This window comes from Zonotrichia albicollis, chromosome 31, assembly GCF_047830755.1.
Source record: "Zonotrichia albicollis isolate bZonAlb1 chromosome 31, bZonAlb1.hap1, whole genome shotgun sequence".
NCBI lineage: Eukaryota > Metazoa > Chordata > Aves > Passeriformes > Passerellidae > Zonotrichia > Zonotrichia albicollis.
In genome coordinates this window covers 6,278,798-6,302,807 of record NC_133849.1, presented here as the reverse complement: position 1 = coordinate 6,302,807, position 24,010 = coordinate 6,278,798, and the positions used below count along the sequence as shown (strand labels likewise).

The following is a 24,010-nucleotide window of genomic DNA, read 5'->3' as shown; positions in this document are numbered from 1 at the left end:
AAATAGAAATGAAAATAAAAACCTAATAAATAAATTAGTACTAAAAATACAAAAGTAAAAAGAAACATAAAAATAAAAATAATTTAAAAATAAAAATAAAATAAAAATAAAAATAAAAATAAGAATGGTAATAATTCCCCAATTTCCCCCCAAACGAGGATTTACAGGATCAGCTCACCCACATCAGCCGTGAGTTCCCCTGGAAATGCAAAAAAGGGAATTTGGACCCAAATTTCCCCAGCCCTGGGGGTTCCATGGGGGATTTTTGGGGCAGAATCCCCAAACTCACCGATTTTCGTGTGCCGCTCCCCTGGGGGAAGGGTGGGGTTGGGTCATTCAGGATTCATGAACGAATGATTAATTAATGAATTATTAATTAATGAACTGTAATTAACGAGGGGCAGGCCGGGACTCACCGAGCTCCACCGTGAAGATCCCTGGAACCAAAAACGCCGTAAATTCCCCCAAATTCGGGGCCACATCTTCATTTCCCTTTTTTTTTTTACCTTCTTCATTTCCCTTCATTTTTCCCTTTTTTTTTACCCTTTTTTTCCCTTTTCCCCCCTTTTTTCCCCTTTTCTTTCTCATTTTCCCCCCTTTTCCCCATTTCCCCCCTTTCTTCCCTTTTTTTCCCTCATTTTTTTTCCCTTTTTTCCCCCAAATTCAAGCTCAGCCCCCCCAGCCCTGCAATCCTGGGGATTTTCCCCCAAATTCTGTGGAATTTTTGGATATTTTTCCCCAAATTCTGTGAAATTCAGGGATGTTTTTCCCCAAACCCTATGGAATTAAGGGCTTTCACCCCAAATTCTGCAGAATTCAGAGTGTTTTTCCCCAAAATCTGTGACATTCAGGGATTTTATCCTAAAATCCAGTGAAATTAAGGAATTTTCTCCTAAATGCCCCCAAATTGTCTGGAATTAAGGGATCTCCCCCCAAATTCTCTAAAATTCGAGGTTTTGCCCCAAACTCTCTGAAATTGGAGGATTTTACCCCAAATCCCAGCTCCCCCCCGTTCCCTGGGGCACTCACGGATGGTGGCGTCGCACTTGGCTGAGGGGAAAAAAATTAAAATTTAAAATCCAAATAAAAAAAAAAAAAAAATTAAAAACCCTCAAAATTTGGTGTTTTGGCTCCTTTTCCCCATTTTGCCCAAAACTCACCCAGCTCTGCTCGGAGCTTCCCTAAAAACAGAAATAAAGTGAAAAAATTGGAATTATAGAATTGAGTCGGACTGAAAATTAAATATAAAAATTAATATAGTTTATTTTAGTATAATAAATTTTTCACAATATTTCCATAAATATTCATAAGAAGGAATATATTAAATTTTAAGTGTGGATATAATGAATTTTAATAATTAATACGGTCAAAATATTATTGATACAGCCACAATAATGATTTCAAATACTGTGATTTTAATAGAATTAAAATTGATAAAATGTATGAATTTATAGAATTTTATAAATTATAAAAAGAAAGGAGGAATTGGGGCTGGGGAGCTGCAGGAGAGGAAATTCTGGGGAATTGGGGAATTTTGGGGAATTTTGGGGAATTTTGGCACTTACGGAGCCCGGAGTCACGCTCAGCTGTGGGAAAAGCACCAAAAATCAGCAAAAATCAGCAAAAATTACCATAAAAGCACCAAAAATTACCATAAAAACACCAAAAATTACCATAAAAGCACCAAAATTCAGCATTTTTGGGCTTTGCTCCACCTTCCCCCGCCTCAAAGCCACAAAATCTCCAAAAATTCCCAATTTTCTTCCCAGTAAAGGGAATTTCTAACTTCACGTCATTTTTATTTATTGTTTGATCACCAAATCTAATTTTTCTTATTGTCTAGTTTCTTGTTCCAAATTTTCCTGGTCAATATTTGTAATTTTCACACATTTTCCATTCCTGACATTCCCTAAGATTTACTGGGTTTTCAATAAATAAATAAAATAAAATAAAATAAAATAAAATAAAATAAAATAAAATAAAATAAAATAAATAAAAATTACATGAACAAAAACAAAATTAAAACAAATCAAGAAATAAAATAAATAATATAAAAATTAATAAATTAAAATAAAAAATAAATTAAAAGAAACAAAATTAATAATCAATAAATTAAATAAAAATAAATAAAAGAAATAATTTTATTTCTAACTTTATTAAACAACAGCACTAATTAATAATTAATAAAACACCCACAAACCCCCCAAAAATATTAATTAAATTTCCATACCCAGCAGCGCCGTCAGCCTTCCTGTGGGATGAGGGAAAATGGGAATTAATCCAGGAATTGACCCAAAATTGGCCACTTTGAGCCCAAAACCATCGGGGGAGGAGGAAAAGATTTCAGAAAACTCACGGATCTCAGCAGCGAGCTTGGCTGGGGAGGAAAAAAAGGAAATTTTGGGGTTTTTGGGTTTTTTCTCTGTGGGAAATGGAGAAATTTGGGGGAAATTTTGGGAAATACAGGGAGAAATTCAGGTGAAATTTGGGGAAAATTGGGGGAAAATTCAGGGGAAATTGAGGGGAAAATTGTGTGGAATTTGGGGGAAATTTGGGGAAAATTGGGGGAAAACTGGGGGAGATAATTTGATTTATTTCCTATTTCCCCCAGGCCCCGATAAAGTTTTGCCCCAAAAATTGAGGGTTTTAGCCCAAAAGCAGCAGGGAAGGGCACTCACTGATCTTCCGGTCGCGTTCCTCTGGGAAGAAGAGGAAAAAAAAGGGGAAAAAAGCAGGAAAAGGAGAATTATGAGAAAATTCCTTCATTTTGCGATGGTTCCGAGGCGGTCCCAGGAATTGGGATTTTTCCCCCCCAAAATTTCCTTTAAAATGAGGATTTTGGCCTTGGACTGACTGAGTTTGGCGCTGGATTCACCTAAAAACAATGAAAGAAAAATTAAAAACAGGAAAGAAAAATAAAAAACAGCCTCAATTCACCCCAAATCCCTGGATATAATAAATATGAAAAAAATCCCCAAAAAAATCCCCAAATCTTCCCTCCCTCCAGTTTGAGGGAATTTTATTTTTATTTTTATTTTTATTTTTATTTAACACTCCCCCTGCAATCCTAATAATCGGGTTTATTAAGGAAAAGCCAGCCCTAAAACCACCTAAAAATGCACAAAATTTTCTAATTTTAATTTTTTTAGCCGTGATTTGTATGACTGAGGCCTCGATTTTTATTTCAATGGGAAAATTCCCATTTTAAGCACAAATTTGGGGTAAAAGTTCCCATTTAAGGCTCAAATTGTTCATTTTAGGGAGAAATTGATAATTTTAACAGCAAATCTTTCATTTTGAGGCCAAATCCCTCATTTTAATCCACGGAATTCCTTACCCAGGTCCGAGGTGAGTTTGCCTGGAAGGAAAAAAATAAAAAAAAAAGAAAATTCAAATTATTTTGAGTTTTTTTAGGTCTGGATCCGTCCCCAGGGCCCCAAAATCCCAAATTTTTCAGGAGCAGCCCCAAAAACCTCCCGGGGACCCCAAAATGGATGGAAAATGTTGGAATTCAAATTTTTAATGAAAAAAAAGGAAAAGGAACTCACTGATCCTCCTGTCCCGCTCCTCTGGAAGGGAGAGAGGGGCAAAGGAAATCAGAAAATGGGGAAAAAAGGGGAAAATAAAGAGGAAAAATAAAAGGGAAAAAAGGGAGAAAATAAAGGGGGAAAAGGGGAAAAATAAAAGGGAAAAAGGGTGAAAATAAAAAGTGAGAATAAAGGAGAAAATAAATGGGAAATAAATGGGGGAAAGGGGGGAAAAGGGGGAAAATAAAGTGGGGGGAAAGGGGTGAAAATAAATGATAAATAAATGGGAAAAAAGAGGTAAAAACGGGGAAAATAAAGGGAAAAACGGGGAAAATAAAGGGGGAAAAGGGGGAAATCAAGGTGGGAAATAAAGAAAGAAAATAAAGGGGAAATAAATGGGGGAAAGTGGGAAAAAAAGGGGGAAAATAAAGGGGAAAAGGGTGGAAAAAAGGGAAAAAAAAGGGGGAAAAAAAGGGGAATAAGGGTGGAATAAATGGGGTTTGATTGAACACATTCTGGAACATTCCAGGAGGAAAAGAGGAAAATCTCTCACCCAGAGCTGCATTTTCCCCTGGAAAAGGAAAAAAAAGCAACAAACGGGGTCAGTTTGAGGGAATTAAAGCCCAGCTCAATTAAATCTGAATATTCTGGGCTATTTTTTTCTACCCCAAAAAAATCCATTTGCACCCCAAAAAAAATCCATTTCCACCCCAAAAAAATCCATTTCCACCCCAAAAAAAATCCATTTCCACCCCAAAAAAAATCCATTTCCACCCCAAAAAAAATCCATTTCCACCCCAAAAAAATCCATTTCCACCCCAAAAAATCCATTTCCATCCCCCAAAAAAATCCATTTGCACCCCAAAAAAATCGGTTTCCACTCACCCGTCTCCATCCCGGCGCCGTTCGCCGCCAGCCTCGGCTCCGGGCTCCCTCAGCCTGGGGGAAAAAGGCCAGAATTGGGTCAGGAATGGGTTTTCCAGGGAAATCTGGGAATTTTGGGAACGTTCCAGCCCGGGGGAGGAATTTTCCAATTTCCTCAGGATTTCCCAATTTCCCCACAATATTTTGTGCCCATTTTAGTGCTCATCTTTGCCCAGAAAAAGGCACCCGGAGTGTCCATAACTCTTTGTTTTTATTGTCTGATATTTTCCTAATCCAAATTATCTAAATTATTATTACACAAACTATATTATACTGTATTTTATTATATTATATTACATTACACTACATTACATCATATCACATCACATATTACATTATTTTATGTTACACTAGATTTCGTTTCACTAGATTTCTGTATTATATACTGACTTAATTATATATTTACTATAAATATATAATTAACTGTATTATATACCGACTTAATTATATACTTACTGTATACTCAATTATATATTTACTATATACTCAATCATAAATCACCATTATACTGTATCATTTTATAGTAGTATTTTAATGACCATTTCATTACTATTAAACCTCTAAAATCCCAAACCCAGCAATCAGCGTTTTTCACAAATGGGAATCCTGGAGGCCCCCAAGGCCCCGCGGGGCTGGGCCCGGATCGAGTTCCCACCCTGTCCCCAAGGCACCTCCAGAATTCCCATTTTTGGGAATCCTCCCCAAAATCCCCAAATCATCCCCAAATTTGGGTCAGCACTCACCCAGAGCAGGGTTTGGGGTGGAATTTTGGGGCTTTGGGCCGGGTTTTGGGGCCCGGAGCCTCGGAGGAGCCGCGACAGCTGAGCTGGAACTGGGCCCAGTTCCCGAATTGGACTGGGAGGAGGATCCCAAAATGGGCACGGAGGGAATTGGATCCTAAACGGGATCCTAAATTGGGATCGTAAATGGGGATCCTAAATTGGGATCGTAAATGGGGATCCTAAATGGGGATCCGAAATGGGGTCTGGGCCTGCGGTGAGGGCAGGGGGCGGCCGGGGACTCTGGGGACACTGGGGGACACTGGGATCCTTTGAGGGAACACTGAGATCCTTTTTGGGGACACTGGGATGTTTTGAGGGACACTGGGATCCTTTTTGGGGACACTGGGACCCTTTAGGGGGACACTGGGATGTTTTGGAGGACACTGGGATCCTTTCTGGGGACACTGGGATGTTTTGGGGTGACATTGCGAGGTTTCTCCCTCAAATCCCCCCTTTCCGTACAACGCCCAGAGGGCGCCGCCATATTTTTCATGCCGACCGCCATGTCGCCGTACGGCCGTACGTCACTTCCGGTTCCTCCGGAAGCGCCACCGCCTCTTTCCGCCCGCGCCGGTCTGAGGGGACGGACGGGCCCGGGCCGAGGCCTCCGCGCATCCGCCGCCATCCCGCGGATCCCGCCGCTCCCGCCGCTGCCCGCCGCCGCCATCCGCCGCCATGACGGAGCAGATGACCCTGCGCGGGACCCTGAAGGGCCACAACGGCTGGGTGACACAGATCGCCACCACGCCGCAGTTCCCGGACATGATCCTGTCGGCCTCGCGCGGTGCGGGACAGTCCGGGAGGGGTCTGGGGGCTGCCGTGAGGGGGTAGAGGCGGCCCGGAGCGGGGGGAACCCGCGGGACGGGGCTGAGGGCGATGAGGAAGGGCAGGGTGAGCATAAGGAAGGGGCAGGGGGTCCCTGAGGGTCTCTGGGGTGACCCCAATGGGTTTGTGACCCCCTCCCCATTGCCCCCTCCCCAGACAAGACCATCATCATGTGGAAGCTGACGCGTGACGAGACCAACTACGGGATCCCGCAGCGGGCGCTGCGCGGGCACTCGCACTTCGTCAGCGACGTGGTCATCTCCTCCGATGGGCAATTCGCTCTGTCCGGCTCCTGGGACGGCACCCTGCGCCTCTGGGACCTCACCACGTCAGTTTGGGGTGAAATTCGGGGTTTTTGGGGTTAGGGTGTCAGGGTCATCTCCTCCGATGGGCAGTTGGCACTGTCAGGGTCATGGGATGGCACCCTGCGCCTCTGGGATCTCACCACGTCAGTTTTGGGGGATTTGTGGGGTGAATTTGGGGTGAAATCCGGGGATTTTGGGTCAGGGCTGCTCACCGTGCCTCTCCCGATGATTACACTGAGTTCCCACTGATCCCCCCGGGGATCTGAGGACAAGTCCTGCAATGATGATGGGAGACACCTGGGCCAGCAGCCCCGCGGGGGTTTTTTGGGGATTTCAGGGGGTTTTTGGGGATTTCAGGGGGTTTTTGGGGATTTTTTTTGGGATTTTTTGGGGGTGTCCATTGAGGGGATGATGCTTGAAAAGGGTCGGAATTTGTGGGGTCAAACTCCTCAAATTCCCAAATCTTCCCAGAAACCGCTTTGGTCCAATTCCCACTGATCCAATTCCCACTGATCCAGTTCTCACTGAGTCAATCATTGCGCGTCTCTTTTCACCCCAATTCCGGACTGTTTTTCCCATTATATGGATATTTCACCCCAATTTCTGCCCGTTTTTCCCAATTTCTGGTTATTTCACCCCAAATTTCCCCTCAGGGGCACCACCACGTGCCACTTCGTGGGGCACACCAAGGACGTGCTGAGCGTGGCCTGCTCCCAATTTCTGGCCATTTTTCCCATTTTTATGGCTGGTTTTTTCCCATTTTTACAGCTGTTTTTTCCCAATTTCTGCGTGTTTTTTCCCATTTTTCGGCTGTTTCACCCCGAATTTCCCCTCAGGGGCACCACCACGCGCCGCTTCGTGGGGCACACCAAGGACGTGCTGAGCGTGGCCTTCTCCTCCGACAACCGGCAGATCGTGTCGGGCTCGCGGGACAAAACCATCAAGCTCTGGAACACGCTGGGCGTCTGCAAGTACACCGTGCAGGTGGGACGGGGGTTTGGGGTAAATTCTGGGGGTTTTGGGTCAGTTCTGATTAGTTTGGGGTCAGTCATGGTCATTTATGGGGGATTTGGGATCAGTTATGGGGGATTTGGGGTTAGTTCTGTAGGTTTGGGGTCACTCCAGGGACAAAACCATCAAGCTCTGGAACACGCTGGGCGTCTGCAAGTACACCGTGCAGGTGGGACACGGATTTTGGGGTAAATTCTGGGGATTTTGGGTCAGTTTGGGGTCAGTTATGGGTACTTTGGGTCAGTTTGGGGTCAGTTCTGGGGATTTGGGGTCAGTTTGGGGTCAGTTCAGGGGATTTGGGGTCATTTATGGGGGCATCCTCACCTGTCTCACCTGTCCCACAGGACGAGAGCCACTCCGAGTGGGTGTCCCTCACCTGTCTCACCTGTCCCTCACCTGTCCCACCTGTCCCACCTGTCCCTCACCTGTCCCACCTGTCCCTCACCTGTGTCTCACCTGTCCCACCTGTCCCACAGGACGAGAGCCACTCCGAGTGGGTGTCCCTCACCTGTCCCTCACCTGTCCCTCACCTGTCCCTCACCTGTCCCACCTGTCCCTCACCTGTCCCTCACCTGTCCCACCTGTCCCTCACCTGTCCCACCTGTCCCTCACCCGTCCCTCACTTCTCTCACCTGTCCCACCTGTGTCTCACCTGTCTCACCTGTCCCACAGGACGAGAGCCACTCCGAGTGGGTTTCGTGCGTTCGCTTCTCCCCCAACAGCAGCAACCCCATCATCGTGTCCTGCGGCTGGGACAAGCTGGTCAAGGTGAGACCCCGTCCAGGTGAGAGCCCCGAACTGGGCACAGCTGGGCACAGCTGGGAGCGCCGCGATTGTCCCCCCTGACCTCACCTGTGTCCCCCAGGTGTGGAACCTGGCCAACTGCAAGCTGAAGACGAACCACATCGGGCACACGGGGTACCTGAACACGGTCACCGTGTCACCTGACGGGTCACTGTGCGCGTCCGGGGGCAAGGTAGGCATGGGGCACACCTGGGACACACCTGGGGACACACCTGGGGACAGGTGACACACCTGGGACACACCTGGGGACAGGTGACACACCTGGGACACACCTGGGGACACACCTGGGGACAGTCAGGGATACACACAGGGTACCTGAACACGGTCACCGTGTCACCTGACGGGTCACTGTGCGCGTCCGGGGGCAAGGTAGGCATGGGGCACACCTGGGGACAGGTGACACACCTGGGGACACACCTGGGGGTGTCCCCAATTCCCCAATGTCCCCAGTGGTGTCCCCAGTGATGTCCCCAATGTTCCCAGGATGGGCAGGCCATGGTTCTGGGGGTGTCCCCATGTCCCACAGGGGATGTCCCCATGTCCCCAATGTCTCCCCCAGGATGGTCAGGCCATGCTGTGGGGGCTGAACGAGGGGGTGTCCTGGGTCTGGGGGTGTCCCTGATGTCCCCAGTGATGTCCCCAATGTTGCCAGGATGGGCAGGCCATGGTTCTGGGGGTGTCCCCATGTCCCCAGTGATGTCCCCAATGTCCCCAATGTCTCCCCCAGGATGGGCAGGCCATGGTTCTGGGGGTGTCCCCACGTCCCCAGTGATGTCCCCAGTGATGTCCCCAATGTCCCCTGTGTCCCCAGGACGGGCAGGCCATGCTGTGGGACCTGAACGAGGGGGTGTCCTGGTTCTGGGGGTGTCCCCAATGTCCCCAGTGATGTCCCCAGTGATGTCCCCTGTGTCCCCAGGACGGGCAGGCCATGCTGTGGGACCTGAACGAGGGCAAGCACCTGTACACGCTGGACGGGGGGGACGTGATCAATGCGCTGTGCTTCAGCCCCAACCGATACTGGCTGTGCGCTGCCACGGGGCCCAGCATCAAAATCTGGGTAAAAAAACGGGGAAATTGGGTAACGGGGTTGGGATAATGGGGTTGGGATAATGGGGTTGGGATAATGGATGAGAATGGGGCCGTGATCAACGCGCTGTGCTTCAGCCCCAACCGATACTGGCTGTGCGCCGCCACGGGGCCCAGCATCAAAATTTGGGTATGCGATAAAGGTTTGGGTAAAAAAATAGGATTTATGGGATAACAGGGATTGGGATTTGAATGGGATTGGGATTGGGATTCCCACCGTGCTGTGATGAAACACTGAAATGCCTCCGACCGCTCTGTGGGGAAACCCAGAGGCTGTTTCTGAGCCACCTGGGCTGGGGGATCCAGGTGGGATCGGGGCAGGATCCAGGTGAGATTGGGGCAGGAACCAGGTGGGATCGGGGCAGGATCCAGGTGAGATCCAGGTGGGATCAGGGCAGGATCCAGGTGGGATCCAGGTGGGATCAGGGCAGGATCCAGGTGGGATCCAGGTGGGATCAGGGCAGGATCCAGGTGGGATCGGGGCAGGATCCAGGTGAGATCCAGGTGGGATTGGGGCAGGATCCAGGTGAGATCGGGGCAGGATCCAGGTGGGATCCAGGTGGGATCGGGGCAGGATCCAGGTGGGATCCAGGTGAGATCGGGGCAGGATCCAGGTGGGATCCAGGTGGGATCAGGGCAGGATCCAGGTGGGATCCAGGTGAGATCGGGGCAGGATCCAGGTGGGATCCAGGTGGGATCAGGGCAGGATCCAGGTGGGATCCAGGTGAGATCGGGGCAGGATCCAGGTGGGATCAGGGCAGGATCCAGGTGGGATCCAGGTGGGATCAGGGCAGGATCCAGGTGGGATCCAGGTGGGATCAGGGCAGGATCCAGGTGGGATCCAGGTGGGATCAGGGCAGGATCCAGGTGGGATCAGGGCAGGATCCAGGTGGGATCGGGGCAGGATCCAGGTGGGATCCAGGTGGGATCGGGGCAGGATCCAGGTGGGATCGGGGCAGGATCAGGGCAGGATCCAGGTGATTGCTCAGCCGTTCTCACCTGCAGGACCTGGAGGGGAAGATCATCGTGGACGAGCTGAAGCAGGAGGTGATCAGCACCAGCAGCAAAGCGGAGCCGCCCCAGTGCACCTCGCTGGCCTGGTCGGCAGACGGGCAGGTGAGACACCTGGGCGGGGGGCACTCACCTGGGCACCCTTACCTGGGCAGGGGAACCTCACCTGGGCACCCTCACCTGGGCACCCTCACCTGGGCAGGGGGCGCTCACCTGGGCAGGGGGCACTCACCTGGGGGCACTCACCTGAGCACCCTCACCTGGGCACCCTCACCTGGGCAGGGGACATTCACCTGGGCACCCTCACCTGGGCAGGGGGCGCTCACCTGGGCAGGGGACATTCACCTAGGCACCCTCACCTGGGCAGGGGGACACTCACCTGGGCACCCTCACCTGGGCAGGGGGCGCTCACCTGGGCAGGGGGACACTCACCTGGGCACCCTCACCTGGGCACCCTCACCTGGGCAGGGGACATTCACCTGGGCACCCTCACCTGGGCAGGGGGCGCTCACCTGGGCACCCTCACCTGGGCAGGGGGCACTCACCTGGGCACCCTCACCTGGGCAGGGCACCCTCACCTGGGCAGGGGGCGCTCACCTGGGCACCCTCACCTGGGCGGGGGGCACTCACCTGGGCACCCTCACCTGGGCAGGGGGCACTCACCTGGGCACCCTCACCTGGGCACCCTCACCTGGGCAGGGGACATTCACCTGGGCAGGGGGCGCTCACCTGGGCAGGGGACATTCACCTGGGCGGGGGACATTCACCTGGGCACCCTCACCTGGGCACCCTCACCTGGGCAGGGGGCACTCACCTGGGCACCCTCACCTGGGCAAGGATCATCACTTGGGGAGGGGGCACTCACCTGGGCAAGGGACCCTCACCTGGGCAGGGGCACTCACCTGGGCAGGGGAACCTCACCTGGGCAAGGGAACCTCACCTGGGCACCTGGGGCTGAGGCCAGGAGTGACCCCTGGGTGACCCTAAATGACCCTTCAATGACCCCTGACCCCTGTCCTTGTCCCCAGACTCTCTTCGCCGGCTACACCGACAACCTGGTGCGGGTGTGGCAGGTGACCATCGGCACCCGCTGAGCCCCGATCCGGCCGCTTTTCACCCCAAAAACGTCAGCGAATGGTTGAGGCCCAATCCTGCCTTTTTAAACCAACCCAAAAATGTCAATAAATGGCGATTTTTGGAGCTGGAGTCGCTGCGTGTTCCTGATGGGATTTGGGGGCAAAAAACCTCAGAAAGGGGGAAAATGCTGGTGACGTCACTGGGGTGGGATTTGGGGCTGCTCCTCGGTAAATTAATTTTAAAAACCCTCAAATTAATAAAAAATCCAAATTAATAAGATTAATTATTAATAAGAAAATTAATTAAACCAAATTAATAAGAACCCCACAATTGGTCCATGCAAGATATGAGGAACCTAAGTTAATTTCAAAAAACCCCAAATTAAAGTAAATAATTTTTAGATATTAAATTAATTTCTAATAGTGAATAACTGCTAGGTATTAACTTTTGAAAGTGATTAACTGCTAAATATTTTTTTTTAAAAAGAAATAACTGCTAAGTATTAAATTTTAATACTAAATAACTACTAAATATTAGTTTTTAGAAGTAAATAACTGCTAGATAATTTTTAAAAGTAAATAACTGCTAAATATTTTTAAAAGTAAATAATGCTAGATATTAAATTGACTTTTAAAAGTAAATAACTGCCTTTGATACAACTTCTTTAATCTTTATTATTGACAAGTCATAAAACTAAAATCTCCGTTTAATTCTCATTTTTTTAGCCAAAAATATCCCGAACGAACTCTGAAACGCCAACAAGGAAATTTCCCAAATCCACCAAAATTCAGGGAAAAACGTCAGGGAGGGGAGGGGCGGGGGGGGAGCTCCCGGGTGGGAAAGGATCCAGATGGAAATAACAAAAAAGGGAAAAAAAAAAAAATAAAATTAAAATAAATTATTCCCAAGCTGGGGAGCTCCAGGGCTGCGGGGCGGGAACCCCGTAAAGTGCCAGAGGGGAGGGGAAAACCCAAAAATCCAGGATTTTCCCCCAAAAAATGGCAAGGAAAGGGAGGAGCAAACAGCAGGGGGAGAACGGGAACGGGGCTGGATCCCAAAAACCCAGGCACCGAAAAATGCGGATTTTGGGAAAGGAGGGAGGTTCAAATCTGACAGGATTTGGTCCAAAATGTGGAAAAACCCCGGAAAGGGCCCAAAATTGGACTGGGGGAGGGAGGGGGGGGGCAGCTCCCAGAACCGGGACCGGACCCGGAACGGTTCCGAACCAAAATCACCTCTGAAAGGGCAGATTCTGCTCGAATTTAACCCAAAAATGGCTCCAAAGGGGTGGATTCTGCTTGTTTTTAACCCAAAATCAGCTGCAGAGGGGCAGGGGCAGATCCTGTTCCATTTTAACCCAAAATTTGCTCCAAAGTGGCAGGGGTGGATTCTGCCCGATTTTAACCCAAAATTGGCTCCAAAGGGGAGGATCCTGTCCCATTTTAACCCAAAACCAGTTCCAAAGGCAGATCCTGCCCGATTTTAACCCAAGAACGGCTCCAAAAGGGCGGATTCTGCCCAATCTTAACCCAAAACTGGCTCCAGATGGGAGGATCCTGCCCCGTTTTAACCCAAAACCGGCTCCAAAGGGGCAAACCCAAAACCAGTCCTAAAATGGCAGATTTTACCCCATTTTAACCCAAACCAAATTTCAAGGTGGGTCCTGCCCCGTTTTAACCCAAACTTGGCTCCAAAGTGGCAGATCCTGCCTCATTTCAACCCAAAACCAGTTCCGAAGCAGCGCATCCTCCCCATTTCAACCCAAACCAAATTCCAAGACGGATTCTGCCCCATTTTTACCCAAAACCAGTTCCAAAGGGGTGGATCTTACCCCATTTTTACCCAAAACCAGTTCCAAAGGGGCCGTTTCTCCCCATTTCAACCCAAACCAAATTCCAAGACGGATTCTGCCCCATTTTTACCCAAAACCAGTTCCAAAGTGGCCGTTTCTCCCCTTTTTAACCCAAAACCCAATTCCAAGGCTCTTCCCCACCTCGAGCTGCCCCAGCTCTGTGGCGCCAGTGCCGGATGATGAAGATGAGGAGGAAGAAGAGAAGGGAAAAGTAGAAGAAGATCAAGAACCTCAGGACCCAAACACCTGCACAAACTGAGTCCATTCCCCCCATTTTCCACCCCGACCATCGGGTGCAGATCTGGATGCGCACACTGAAGAGGAAGAGGAGGAGGATGAAGAAAAGGAAGAAGAACCTCAGGACCCAAACACCTGCACAAACTGAGTCCATTCCCCCCATTTTCCACCCCGACCATCAGGTGCAGATCTTGATGCACGTGCCGAAGAGGAAGAGGAGGAGGATGAAGAAGAGGAAGATGAACCTCAGGACCCAAACACCTGCACAAACTGAGTCCATTTGCCCCCCAGATTTCCCCCCAACCATCAGGTGCAGATCTTGATGCGGTGCCGCGGGCCAGCACGCGGAAGAAGGGGAAGATGAAGAAGAGGAAGATGAACCTCAGGACCCAAACACCTGCACAGAGTCCATTCCCCCCATTTTCCACCCCGGCCATCGGGTGCAGATCTTGATGCGCACGCCGAAGAGGAAGAGGAGGAGGATGAAGAAGAGGAAGAAGAACCTCAGGACCCAAACACCTGCACAAACTGAATCCGTTTCCCCCCATTTTCCACCCTGACCATCAGGTGCAGATCTTGATGCGGTGCCGCGGGCCAGCACGCGGAAGAGGAGGAGGATGAAGACAAGGAAGAAGAAGAAGAACCTCAGGACCCAAACACCTGCACAAACTGAGTCCATTTCCCCCCATTTTCCACCCCGACCATCAGGTGCAGATCTGGATGCGGTGCCGCGGGCCAGCACGCGGAAGAAGGGGAAGATGAAGAGAAAGTAGAAGAACCTCAGGACCCAAACACCTGCACAAACTGAGTCCGTTCCCCCCCATTTTCCCCCCGACCATCAGGTGCAGATCTTGATGCGCGCGCCGAAGAGGAAGAGGAGGAGGATGAAGAAGAACCTCAGGACCCAAACACCTGCACAAACTGAGTCCATTCCCCCCATTTTCCACCCCGACCATCAGGTGCAGATTTTGATGCGGTGCCGCGGGCCAGCACGCGGAAAAGGGGAAGATGAAGAAGAGGAAGATGAACCTCAGGACCCAAACACCTGCACAGAGTCCATTTCCCCCCATTTTCCACCCCGACCATCAGGTGCAGATCTTGATGCGCGTGCCGCGGGCCAGCACGCGGAAGAAGGGGAAGACGCGCTGGCGGCAGCAGCAGATGTGGAAGGTGTGGATGTGGCTCATGCTCTCGGCGTTGTAGAAGCACAGCTGGCCCCGCTCGTAGTCCAGGTAGACCCCGAATCGGCGCGGCTGCTCGGCGGGCGCCAGCGCCGTCTGCTCCGTGGCCGTCAGCGCCTGGTACTTCTTGCCCGACGTGCCCAGCGCCCAGATCTCGCGCCAGGGCGGCGGCGCGGGCCCGCCGTGGGCGCCCTGGGGCCGCGCGCGGGCGCTCTCGCGGGCGGCGCCCACGGCCCAGCCCCGGCGCCCGCCCACCTCCACCTCCCAGTAGTGGCGGCCGGCGGTGAAGCCGGGCGAGCCCAGCACGCACAGATCGGTGCCGGCGGCGCCGTCCGGGCGAGGCGGCCGCGCCCCGTCCGCGGGCTCCGCGCGCCGCTCGGACAGACGGACGCTGCGCCGGTCCGGGGACAGGCTGAGCCGCGGGTGCGCCGTCGAGGGGTCCAGGGTCACGTCGGCTGCGGGAAGGGCGGGCGGTCAGGGGGGTTCGGGGCGGGATTTGTGCCCCTGAACGCTGAATTTCCCTCCCTTGACTCCCAAAGTTTCACTCTCTTAACACCAAAATTCCACCCCTTTAACCTCAAATTGCTACTCCTTCAACTTCCTAAGTTTCACCCTTTTAACACCAAATTTACGCTCCCCTGACTTCCTAACTTTCACCCTTTTAACACCAAAATTCCACCCCTTTAACCCCAAATTGCTACTCCTTCGACTTCCAAGTTTTCACCCTTGTAACACCAAATTTCCACCCCTTTAACCCCAAATTTCTACTCCTTCAACTTCCTAGGTTTCACCCTTTTAACACCAAAATTCCACTCCCTCAACTTCCAAGGTTTCACCCTTTTAACCCCAAATTTCCAATCCTTCTACTTCCAAGTTTTCACCCTTTTAACCCCAAATTTCCAATACTTCTACTTCCAAGTTTTCACCCTTTTAACACCAAAATTCCACCCCTTTAACCCCAAATTTCTACTCCTTCAACTTCCTAATTTTCACCCTTTTAACACCAAAATTCCACTCCCTTGACTTCCAAGTTTTCACCCTTTGAACCCCAAATTTCCAATCCTTCTACTTCCAAAGTTTCACCCTTTTAACACCAAATTTCCAATCCTCCAACCTCCAAATTTTCACCCTTGTAACACCAAATTTTCACCCCTTTAACCCCAAATTTCTACTCCTTCAACTTCCAAATTTTCACCCTTTTAACACCAAATTTCCACTCCTTCCACTTCCAAGTTTTCACCCTTTTAGCACCAAAATTCCACTCCCTCAACTTCCAAATTTTCACCCTTTAACCCCAAATTTCTACTCCTTCAACTTCCAAATTTTCACCCTTGTAACACCAAATTTCTGCTCGCTTGACTTCCAAAGTTTCACCCTTTTAACACCAAAATTCTACTCCTTCTACTTCCAAAGTTTCACCCTTTTAACACCAAATTTCCGCTCCCTTGACTACCAAGGTTTCACCCTTTTAACCGTAAATTTCCAATCCTTCTACTTCCAAAGTTTCACCCTTTTAACACCAAATTTCGAATCCTCCAACTTCCAAATTTTCACCCTTGTAACACCAAATTTTCACCCCTTTAACCCCAAATTTCTACTCCTTCCACTTCCAAATTTTCACCCTTTTAACACCAAATTTCCACTCCCTCAACTTCCAAATTTTCACCCCTTTAATCCCAAATTCCACTCCCTCAACTTCCAAGTTTTCACCCTTTTAACCCCAAATTTCCAATCCTTCTACTTCCAAATTTTCACCCTTTCAACCCCAAATTTCCAATCCTCCAACTTCCTAATTTTCACCCTTGTAACACCAAATTTCCACTCCTTGCACTTCCAAGTTTTCACCCCTTTAACCCCAAATTTTCACTCCTTCAACTTCCAAATTTTCACCCCTTTAACCCCAAATTTCCAATCCCTTCAATCCCCAATTTCCAGCCTTTTCACCCCAATTCCCACTCCTTTAACCCCAGAATTTCTACTCCTTTAAACAACAGATTTTCCCAACTCCAACTCCTTCAAACCCCCGATTTTCAATCTTTTAACCCCAAATTTCCACCCCTTTAAGCATCAGATTTTCCCCTCTCCAACTCCCAACTCCAACCGCTTCAAACCCCCAATTTTCCATCTTTTAACCCCAAATTTTCCCCTCCCCACCTTGAGGCACTTTGCTGAAGACCTTTTCCATCTTCCTCATCACCACGTCCTGCAGGAAACAATTCCTGAACCTCCTCCCCACGTCCACCGGGATCATCTCGGGCTCCTGGAATTTGATGTTCTCACACCTGGAAAATGGGGGGAAAACGGCGGAAATTGGGATTCAGCTGCTCCAAGGGGCCCTCCCAGCCTTCCTGCTGCCCCAAAATATCCCAAACCGGCCCCAAAATCCCCCAAACCAGCCCCAAAATCCCCGCTGGGAACGGGGACTCACCTGATGAAGGTGCCTTTGATGTCCTGGCAGGTGCCAAACACAGAAGGGAAAAGAAAAAAAGTGAAAATTTTAATGAGGATTTGGGTTGGTCCTGAGGGATTCCGTTTTAACCCAAAATCAGCTCCAAAGGGGCGGATTTTGCCCCATTTTAACCCAAACTGGGGATCTTGCCCCGTTTTTAACCCAAAACCAGTTCCAAATGGGCGGATTTTGCCCCATTTTAACTCAAACCCAACTCCAAGCTGGACCCTGCCCCATTTTAACGCAAAATCAGTTCCAAATGGGCGGTTTTTGCCCCATTTTAACCCAAAACCAGTTCCAAGCTGGATCCTGCCCCATTCTAACCCAAACCCAGTTCCAAGGTGGATTTTGCCCCATTTTAACCCAAAATTGCCTCCCCGCAGCCTCGGCCTCGCTGATCAGGCGCTGCAGGGCTGCTCCCCGCTCCTCCAGCGCGCCCAGGTTGCATTGCTCCCATCACAATCCCAGTTTATCCCATTTTACCCAATTTCACCCCATTTTACCCCACCTTGAGCAGCTGCAGCCCGTCCTGCGCCCAGGTTGCGTTGCTCCCATCACAATCCCAGTTTATCCCAGTAACACCCCATTTTACCCAATTTCACCCCATTTTACCCAACTTCACCCCATTTCACCCCATTTTACCCCACCTTGAGCAGCTGCAGCCCGTCCTGCCTCCCTGCAGCCTCGGCCTCGCTGATCAGGCGCTGCAGGGCTGCCCCTCTCTCCTCCAGCGCGCCCAGGTTGCGCTGCTGCTGTTCCCCAGTCCCAGTTTATCCCAGTTTCACCCCAGTTTACCCCATTTTACCCCATTTCACCCCATTTCACCCCATTTTACCCCACCTTGAGCAGCTGCAGCCCGTCCTGCCTCCCTGCAGCCTCAGCCTCGCTGATCAGGCGCTGCAGGGCTGCCCCCCGCTCCTCCAGCGCGCCCAGGTTGCATTGCTCCCATCACAATCCCATTTTACCCCAATTTCACCCCATTTTACCCCACCTTGAGCAGCTGCAGCCTGTCCTGCGCCCAGGCTGCATTGCTCCCATCACAATCCCAGTTTACCCCATTTCACCCCATTTCACCCCAGTTCACCCCACCTTGAGCAGCTGCAGCCCGTCCTGCCTCCCCGCAGCCTCAGCATCAGCAATCAGGCGCTGCAGGGCTGCCCCCCGCTCCTCCAGCGCGCCCAGGTTGCATTGCTCCCATCACAATCCCAGTTTACCCAATTTCACCCCATTTTACCCCAATTTCACCCCATTTTACCCCAATTCAACCCCACCTTGAGCAGCTGCAGCCCGTCCTGCCTCCCTGCAGCCTCGGCCTCGCTGATCAGGCGCTGCAGGGCTGCCCCTCGCTCCTCCAGCGCGCCCAGGTTGCGCTGCTCCCATTTTACCCAATTTCACCCCATTTTACCCCATTTGACCCCACCTTGAGCAGCTGCAGCCCGTCCTGCCTCCCCGCAGCCTCAGCATCAGCAATCAGGCGCTGCAGGGCTGCCCCCCGCTCCTCCAGCGTGCCCAGGTTGCGCTGCTGCCGTTCCCCAGTCCCAGTTTATCCCATTTTACCCAATTTCACCCCATTTCACCCCATTTTACCCCAATTTCACCCCACCTTGAGCAGCTGCAGCCCGTCCTGCCTCCCCGCAGCCTCAGCCTCGCTGATCAGGCGCTGCAGGGCTGCCCCTCGCTCCTCCAGCGCGCCCAGGTTGCATTGCTCCCATCACAATCCCAGTTTATCCCAGTTTCACCCCAGTTTACCCCATTTTACCCAATTTCACCCCATTTCACCCCATTTTACCCCACCTTGAGCAGCTGCAGCCCGTCCTGCCTCCCCGCAGCCTCAGCATCAGCAATCAGGCGCTGCAGGGCCGCCCCCCGCTCCTCCAGCGCGCCCAGGTTGCGCTGCTGCCGCGCCTGCAGCGCCTGGTGCCGCTCCTGCAGCTGCCGCAGCAGCAGCAGCTGCTCCCCGGCCAGGAAGCGCTGCAGCTCCTCGAAATCGGCCTCCAGCTCCTGCATCTCCGCCTGCATCTGCTCCTGGAGGGGGGAAAAGAGGGTGTGCGGGTTTTTAGTAGAGGATTTGTGGGTTGGAACGAGGATTTCCAGGGTTTTAACCCCAAATTTCCACTCCTTTAATCCCAAAATTGAGATTTGAGCATTTCCAGCCTTTTAACCCCAAATTTACAGCCCTTTACCACCAAATTTCTATGGTGGAGCGATGATTTCCAGCTTTTTAATACCAAATTTCCACTACTTTAACCACAAAATTCGGATTTGAGCATTTCCAGTCTTTTAACCCCAAATTTACAGCCCTTTAACACCAAATTTCTACGGTGGAGCGATGATATCCAGCCTTTTAACCCCAAATTTACAGCCCTTTAACACCAAATTTCTATGGTGGAGCGATGATTTCCAGCTTTTTAATACCAAATTTCCACTCCTTTAACCCACAAAATTCGGATTTGAGCATTTCCAGGCTTTTAACCCCAAATTTACAGCCCTTTAACACCAAATTTCTACGGTGGAACAATGATTTCCAGCCTTTTAACCCCAAATTTCCGGTCCTTTAACCCCAAATTTCTACGGTGGAGCGATGATTTCCAGCCTTTTAACCCCAAATTTCCGGTCCTTTAACCCCAAATTTCTACTCCTTTAGCCCCAAACTTGGGGTTAGACCAACAATTTCCGGCCTTTTAACCCCAAATTTTCTGTGTTGGAGCAAAGATTTCCAGGGTCGGAGTGACAATTTCCAACCTTTTAAAAACGCCAAATTTCCACGTCTTTAACCCCAAAGCTGGGATTTGAGCATTTCCAGCCTTTTAACCCCAAATTTCTGTGTTGGAACAAAGATTTCCAGGGTCGGAGTGACAATTTCCAGCCCTTTAGCACCAAATTTCTGTCTGGGAGCAGCGATTTCCAGCTTTCAAATACCAAATTTCTGTGTTGGAGTGACAATTTCCAACCTTTTAACCCCAAATTTCCACTTCTTTAACCCCATAGTTGGGATTTGAGCATTTCCAGCCTTTTAACCCCAAATTTCCACTCCTTCAGCAATGATTGCCCTTAATGGAGAGAATTGAGAATGGAAGTTCAGAAGGGATAAAATGGTGCAGAAAAGGGGATTTTAGTGCTCTGGCACTGTTTTTTGGGCTGCAAAGGGATAAAATGGTGCAGAAAATGGGATTTTAGTGCCCTGGCCCTGTTTTTTGGGCTGGAAAGGGATGAATTGGTGCAGAGCTCACCCTGAGCAGGGAGATTTTCTCCTCCTCGCTGGATTTCTGCTTCAGCACCGCGTCCAGCTGCCGGCGCAGGGGCTCCAGGTGGCTCTGGAGCTTGGTCTGAGGGAGGGGAGGGGGCTCAGCCGGGGGTTCTGATCCCCAAAAACCCCCAAAACCCAGAAAAAAACCCAAAAAAACCCAAATCCCCCCCTCCCCAGTCACTGAACCAGCGCTGCCCCTGTAACCCTCGTGCCTCAAACCCCCCAAAAAAACCCCTAAAAACCCCAAAACTCCCCAAATTCTCACCTTGCACTCCTGCAGGGCCTCGTCGAGGGGCAGCACGCTGTGCTGCTTGTGCCCCCCATGCCTCCAGCACACCACGCAGACACCGCACCCAAACCCCCCAAAAACACCCCCAAAAACACCCTAAAAACCCCAAATCTCCCCAAATTCTCACCTTGCACTCCTGGAGCGCCTCGTCGAGGGGCAGTACGCTGTGCTGCTTGTGCCCCCGCGCCTCCCGGCACACCACGCAGACACCACACCCAGACCCCCCAAAAACACCCCCAAAAACATCCTAAAAACCCCAAATCTCCCCCATTTTGTACCTTACACTCCTGCAGGGCCTCGTCGAGGGGCAGCACGCTGTGCTGCTTGTGCCCCCGCGCCTCCCGGCACACCACGCAGATCGGCGCCAGGTCCTGCTCGCAGAAGAGCTTGAGGGGCTCGCGGTGCTTGGGGCAGAGCTCGGGGGGCCCGCCGGGCGCGGGCCCGGGCTCGGGGGCGGTGCCGGTGGTTCCGGCGGTTCCGGTTCCGGCGGTGCCGGTGCCGCCGGGGCCCGGGTGCAGCTGGCGGATGATGTGCACCATGTTGGCCAGCTGCAGGTTGGGCCGGAAGCTGCGCTGCGAGAACGACTTGCGGCACTGCGGGCACGTGAAGGCGGCGGGGCCTTCCTCGGCGTCGTCGTCCTCGTCCTCGTCGTCCTCCTCCTCCTCATCCTCCGCCTCCTCCTCCTCCTCCACGTCCTCCTCCATGGCGTCCTCGTCGTAGCCCAAGTAGAGCCCGCTGCCCTCCGCGCCCTCGGCCCAGGCGGCGCCGCCTTCGTCCTCATCCTCCTCCTCCTCGTCCGCGGCGGGGTCTCCCCACAGCTCGCCTTCCTCCTCCTCATCCTCCTCCTCCTCTTCCTCCCACATGTCGTCCTCCTCCTCCTCCTCCTCCTCCACGCCGTCCTCCTCCTCCTCCTCGTGCTCTACATCCAGCTCGTCTTCCTCCAGCTCTTCCTCCTCTTCTTCCTCCTCCTCCTCCTCCTCCTCCTCGAGCTCGGAGCGCTCCGGGCCGGGTTCGGCTCCGCCGCCGCCGCGGGCCCAGAGGCGGGAGATGCAGCCGCGGCAGAAGTTGTGCCCGCAGCCGATGGACACCGGGTCGGCGAAGTAATCGAGGCAGATGGCGCAGATCGCCTCCTCCTGCAGCGTCTCCACCGGGTCCGGCCGCAGGGAACCGGGGCCGCCCAGCGCCAGCGGCGCCGCCATGCCCGGGGGGCGCCTTCCTCCTCCTCCTCCTCTCCTCTTCCTCCTCCTCCGCTCGGTTCAGCCCCCCCGGCCCGGCCCGGGCCCCGCTAGGCCTCACCGGGCCCCGCTAGGCCTCACCGGGACCCGCTAGGCTTTACCGGGCCTCCTCACCGGGCCTCGCCGCCGCGGTCTCCCCGCGCTCTCAGGGTGCCGGAAGAGCCGCTCGGTGCTCGCTGGGTGTCGCCCGGGTCCTGCTCGGTGCCCCGCTCGGTTCCTCCCGGTTCCTCTCGGTTCCCTCCGGTTCCTCCCGGGCCGCGCTCGCCCGGTGGCGGCTCCGCCACAGACGGGAAAGGCCGCGGAACTTCCGCCTTCCGGTTGAGGCACCGCCTCTTCCGCCCAATATGACAGGAAGTGGCTCCTGTTGCCGGGGTTTGTCTACCCACGCCACTCGTTGGTTTTGGAGGACTGGGAGTGGAACCGGAAGTGGGGCATTACCGGCTTTTCCCGCGCCCAGCGCAACCCGAGGCGCTCCGAGCTCCCTGGTCCGGGTTCCGGTTCTTTTCGAGTACTGGTCCCGCTCCGGTTCCCCCCGGCCGCTCTCTCCCGGCGGCGGCTCGGCTGCACAGGGGAAAGGCCGAGGAACTTCCGGCTTCCTGTTGAGACCCCGCCTCTTCCGCTCAACGTGACCGAGAGTGATTCTGGTTGCCGAGCAACGGCGGAAGTGTAGGCTTCGCCGCTTCCGCCAGGGTTTGGCTAGCCACGCAACTCGTTGGTCTTGGAGGACTGTGGGCGGTGCCATCTTGGCGGGGCGGGCTTGAGGGCGGGGCCGGGGCGGGGCATTGGCGGCTTTCCCCGCCCCCAGCGCAGCCCGGGGCGCTCCGAACCCCTCGGTCCCGGTTCTTGTCCCGGTTCCGGTTCTGGTCCCGGTTCCTGTCCCGGTCCCGCTCAGGTATTTTTGCCCTTTTTACCCAAAATCCCCTCTTTTCCCCATGGTTTTCCCTGTCCCGGTCCCTGTCCCGGTCTCGCTCAGGTATTTTTTCCTTTTTTACCCAAAATCCCCCATTTTCCCCGCGCTTTTCCCTGTCCCGATTCTAGTCCCGGTTTCGGTTCCTGTCCCGGTCAGGATCCCGGTCCCTCTCGGGTATTTTTTCCCATTTTACCCAAAATTCCCCATTTCCGCCGCGGTTTTCCCTGCCGGCGCGGCGGCCGAAGCTCAGCGTTTCTGTAGTGTAGTGGTTATCACGTTCGCCTCACACGCGAAAGGTCCCCGGTTCGAAACCGGGCAGAAACACTCTCCTTTTTCTTCCCATCGCTTTTTCCCTTTTATCCCTTATTTTTCCCCTCATTCCGGCACTTTCAGCTCATCTGAGCTTTTCTCTCCGCTCAGTTTTCTTTGCCTGATTTTGAATCTCAGCTCTTTTTCCCTTCCTGCCTTCTCCAGCCAAACTTTCCTTCATCGTCCCCAAAAATCCACCGTCCCTCACGTCCTCCTCCTCCTCCTCCTCTTCATCCCCAGGTCCCAGCACCCCAAAGGGAGGAAGCACACCCTCCTCATCCTCTTCATCCCCAGGATCCCAAAGGGAGGAAGCACACCCTGCTCCTCCTCCTCATCCCCAGGATCTCAGAGGGAGGAAGCTCACCCTCCTCCTCCTCCTCCTCCTCCTCATCCCCAGGATCCTAGAGGGAGGAAGCACACCCTCCTCCTCCTCCTCCTGTTCTTCAATTCCAGGATCCCAGAGGGAGGAAGCACACCCTCCTCCTCCTCCTCCTGTTCTTCATCCCAGGATCCCAAAGGGAGGAAGCACACCCTCCTCCTCCTCCTCCTGTTCTTTATCCCAGGATCCCAGAGGGAGGAAGCACACCCTCCTCCTCCTGTTCTTCATCCCCAGGATCCCAAAGGGAGGAAGCTCACCCTCCTCCTCCTCCTGCTGTTCTTCATCCCAGGATCCCAAAGGGAGGAAGCACACCCTCCTCCTCCTCCTGCTGTTCTTCATCCCAGGATCCCAAAGGGAGGAAGCACACCCTCCTCCTCCTCCTTCTCCTGTTCTTCATCCCAGGATCCCAGAGGGAGGAAGCACACCCTCCTCCTCCTCCTCCTGTTCTTCATCCCAGGATCCCAGAGGGAGGAAGCACACCCTCCTCCTCCTCCTCCTGTTCTTTATCCCAGGATCCCAGAGGGAGGAAGCACACCCTCCTCCTCCTCCTTCTCCTGTTCTTCATCCCAG

General features: G+C 52.4%; 2 protein-coding genes, 1 long non-coding RNA gene and 1 other non-coding gene across 7 annotated transcripts; 3 read left to right on the top strand and 1 right to left on the bottom strand.

Moving 5' to 3' along the window:
• Positions 1–5,772: 5,772 nt before the first annotated feature.
• Positions 5,773–11,475, top strand: RACK1 (receptor for activated C kinase 1). Its single transcript, XM_074529756.1, has 8 exons — positions 5,773–6,017; positions 6,215–6,386; positions 7,200–7,347; positions 8,047–8,142; positions 8,240–8,350; positions 9,095–9,235; positions 10,270–10,380; positions 11,304–11,475. The coding sequence occupies exons 1-8, from the start codon at positions 5,909–5,911 to the stop codon at positions 11,367–11,369; spliced, it is 954 nt and encodes a 317-aa protein (XP_074385857.1). The 5' UTR covers positions 5,773–5,908; the 3' UTR covers positions 11,370–11,475.
• LOC141725723 (uncharacterized) lies at positions 9,401–10,239 on the top strand. Its single transcript, XR_012577423.1, has 3 exons — positions 9,401–9,570; positions 9,648–9,669; positions 9,758–10,239. It is a non-coding gene; the product is annotated as an uncharacterized LOC141725723 (long non-coding RNA).
• Positions 11,476–11,985: 510 nt separating the features above from the next.
• Positions 11,986–23,252, bottom strand: TRIM41 (tripartite motif containing 41). Of its 4 annotated transcripts, none has more exons than XM_074529755.1 (8): positions 20,886–23,252; positions 20,302–20,397; positions 18,866–19,096; positions 17,051–17,073; positions 16,777–16,904; positions 14,531–15,077; positions 14,354–14,400; positions 11,986–13,838 (listed from the first exon to the last, which is right to left on the bottom strand). In XM_074529755.1, the coding sequence occupies exons 1-7, from the start codon at positions 21,804–21,806 to the stop codon at positions 14,397–14,399; spliced, it is 1,950 nt and encodes a 649-aa protein (XP_074385856.1). In that variant the 5' UTR covers positions 21,807–23,252; the 3' UTR covers positions 11,986–13,838; positions 14,354–14,396. The 4 variants fall into 4 exon arrangements, 3 of the variants coding, with proteins under 3 accessions (XP_074385856.1, XP_074385854.1, XP_074385853.1); XR_012577422.1 differs by lacking the exon at positions 14,354–14,400 and adding an exon at positions 14,102–14,236 and having other exon boundaries at positions 11,987–13,450; positions 14,487–15,077; positions 20,886–23,251; XM_074529753.1 differs by lacking the exon at positions 14,354–14,400 and having other exon boundaries at positions 11,987–13,450; positions 14,487–15,077; positions 20,886–23,251.
• TRNAV-CAC (transfer RNA valine (anticodon CAC)) lies at positions 23,004–23,076 on the top strand. The gene has a single exon. It is a non-coding gene; the product is annotated as a tRNA-Val (tRNA).
• Positions 23,253–24,010: the final 758 nt, after the last annotated feature.

Coding starts and splice junctions, on each gene's coding strand:
- RACK1 (XM_074529756.1), top strand. CDS start 5,909: ATGACGGAGCAGATGACCCTGCGCGGGACCCTGAAGGGCCACAACGGC. Junction 7,348..8,046: donor TCTGCAAGTACACCGTGCAG/GTGGGACGGGGG, acceptor CCTGTCCCACAG/GACGAGAGCCACTCCGAGTG. Junction 8,143..8,239: donor GCTGGGACAAGCTGGTCAAG/GTGAGACCCCGT, acceptor TGTGTCCCCCAG/GTGTGGAACCTGGCCAACTG.
- TRIM41 (XM_074529755.1), bottom strand. CDS start 21,806: ATGGCGGCGCCGCTGGCGCTGGGCGGCCCCGGTTCCCTGCGGCCGGAC. Junction 20,398..20,885: donor AGGCCCTGCAGGAGTGTAAG/GTACAAAATGGG, acceptor CCCCTCCCTCAG/ACCAAGCTCCAGAGCCACCT. Junction 15,078..16,776: donor CTTCAGCAAAGTGCCTCAAG/GTGGGGAGGGGA, acceptor CCCTTCCCGCAG/CCGACGTGACCCTGGACCCC.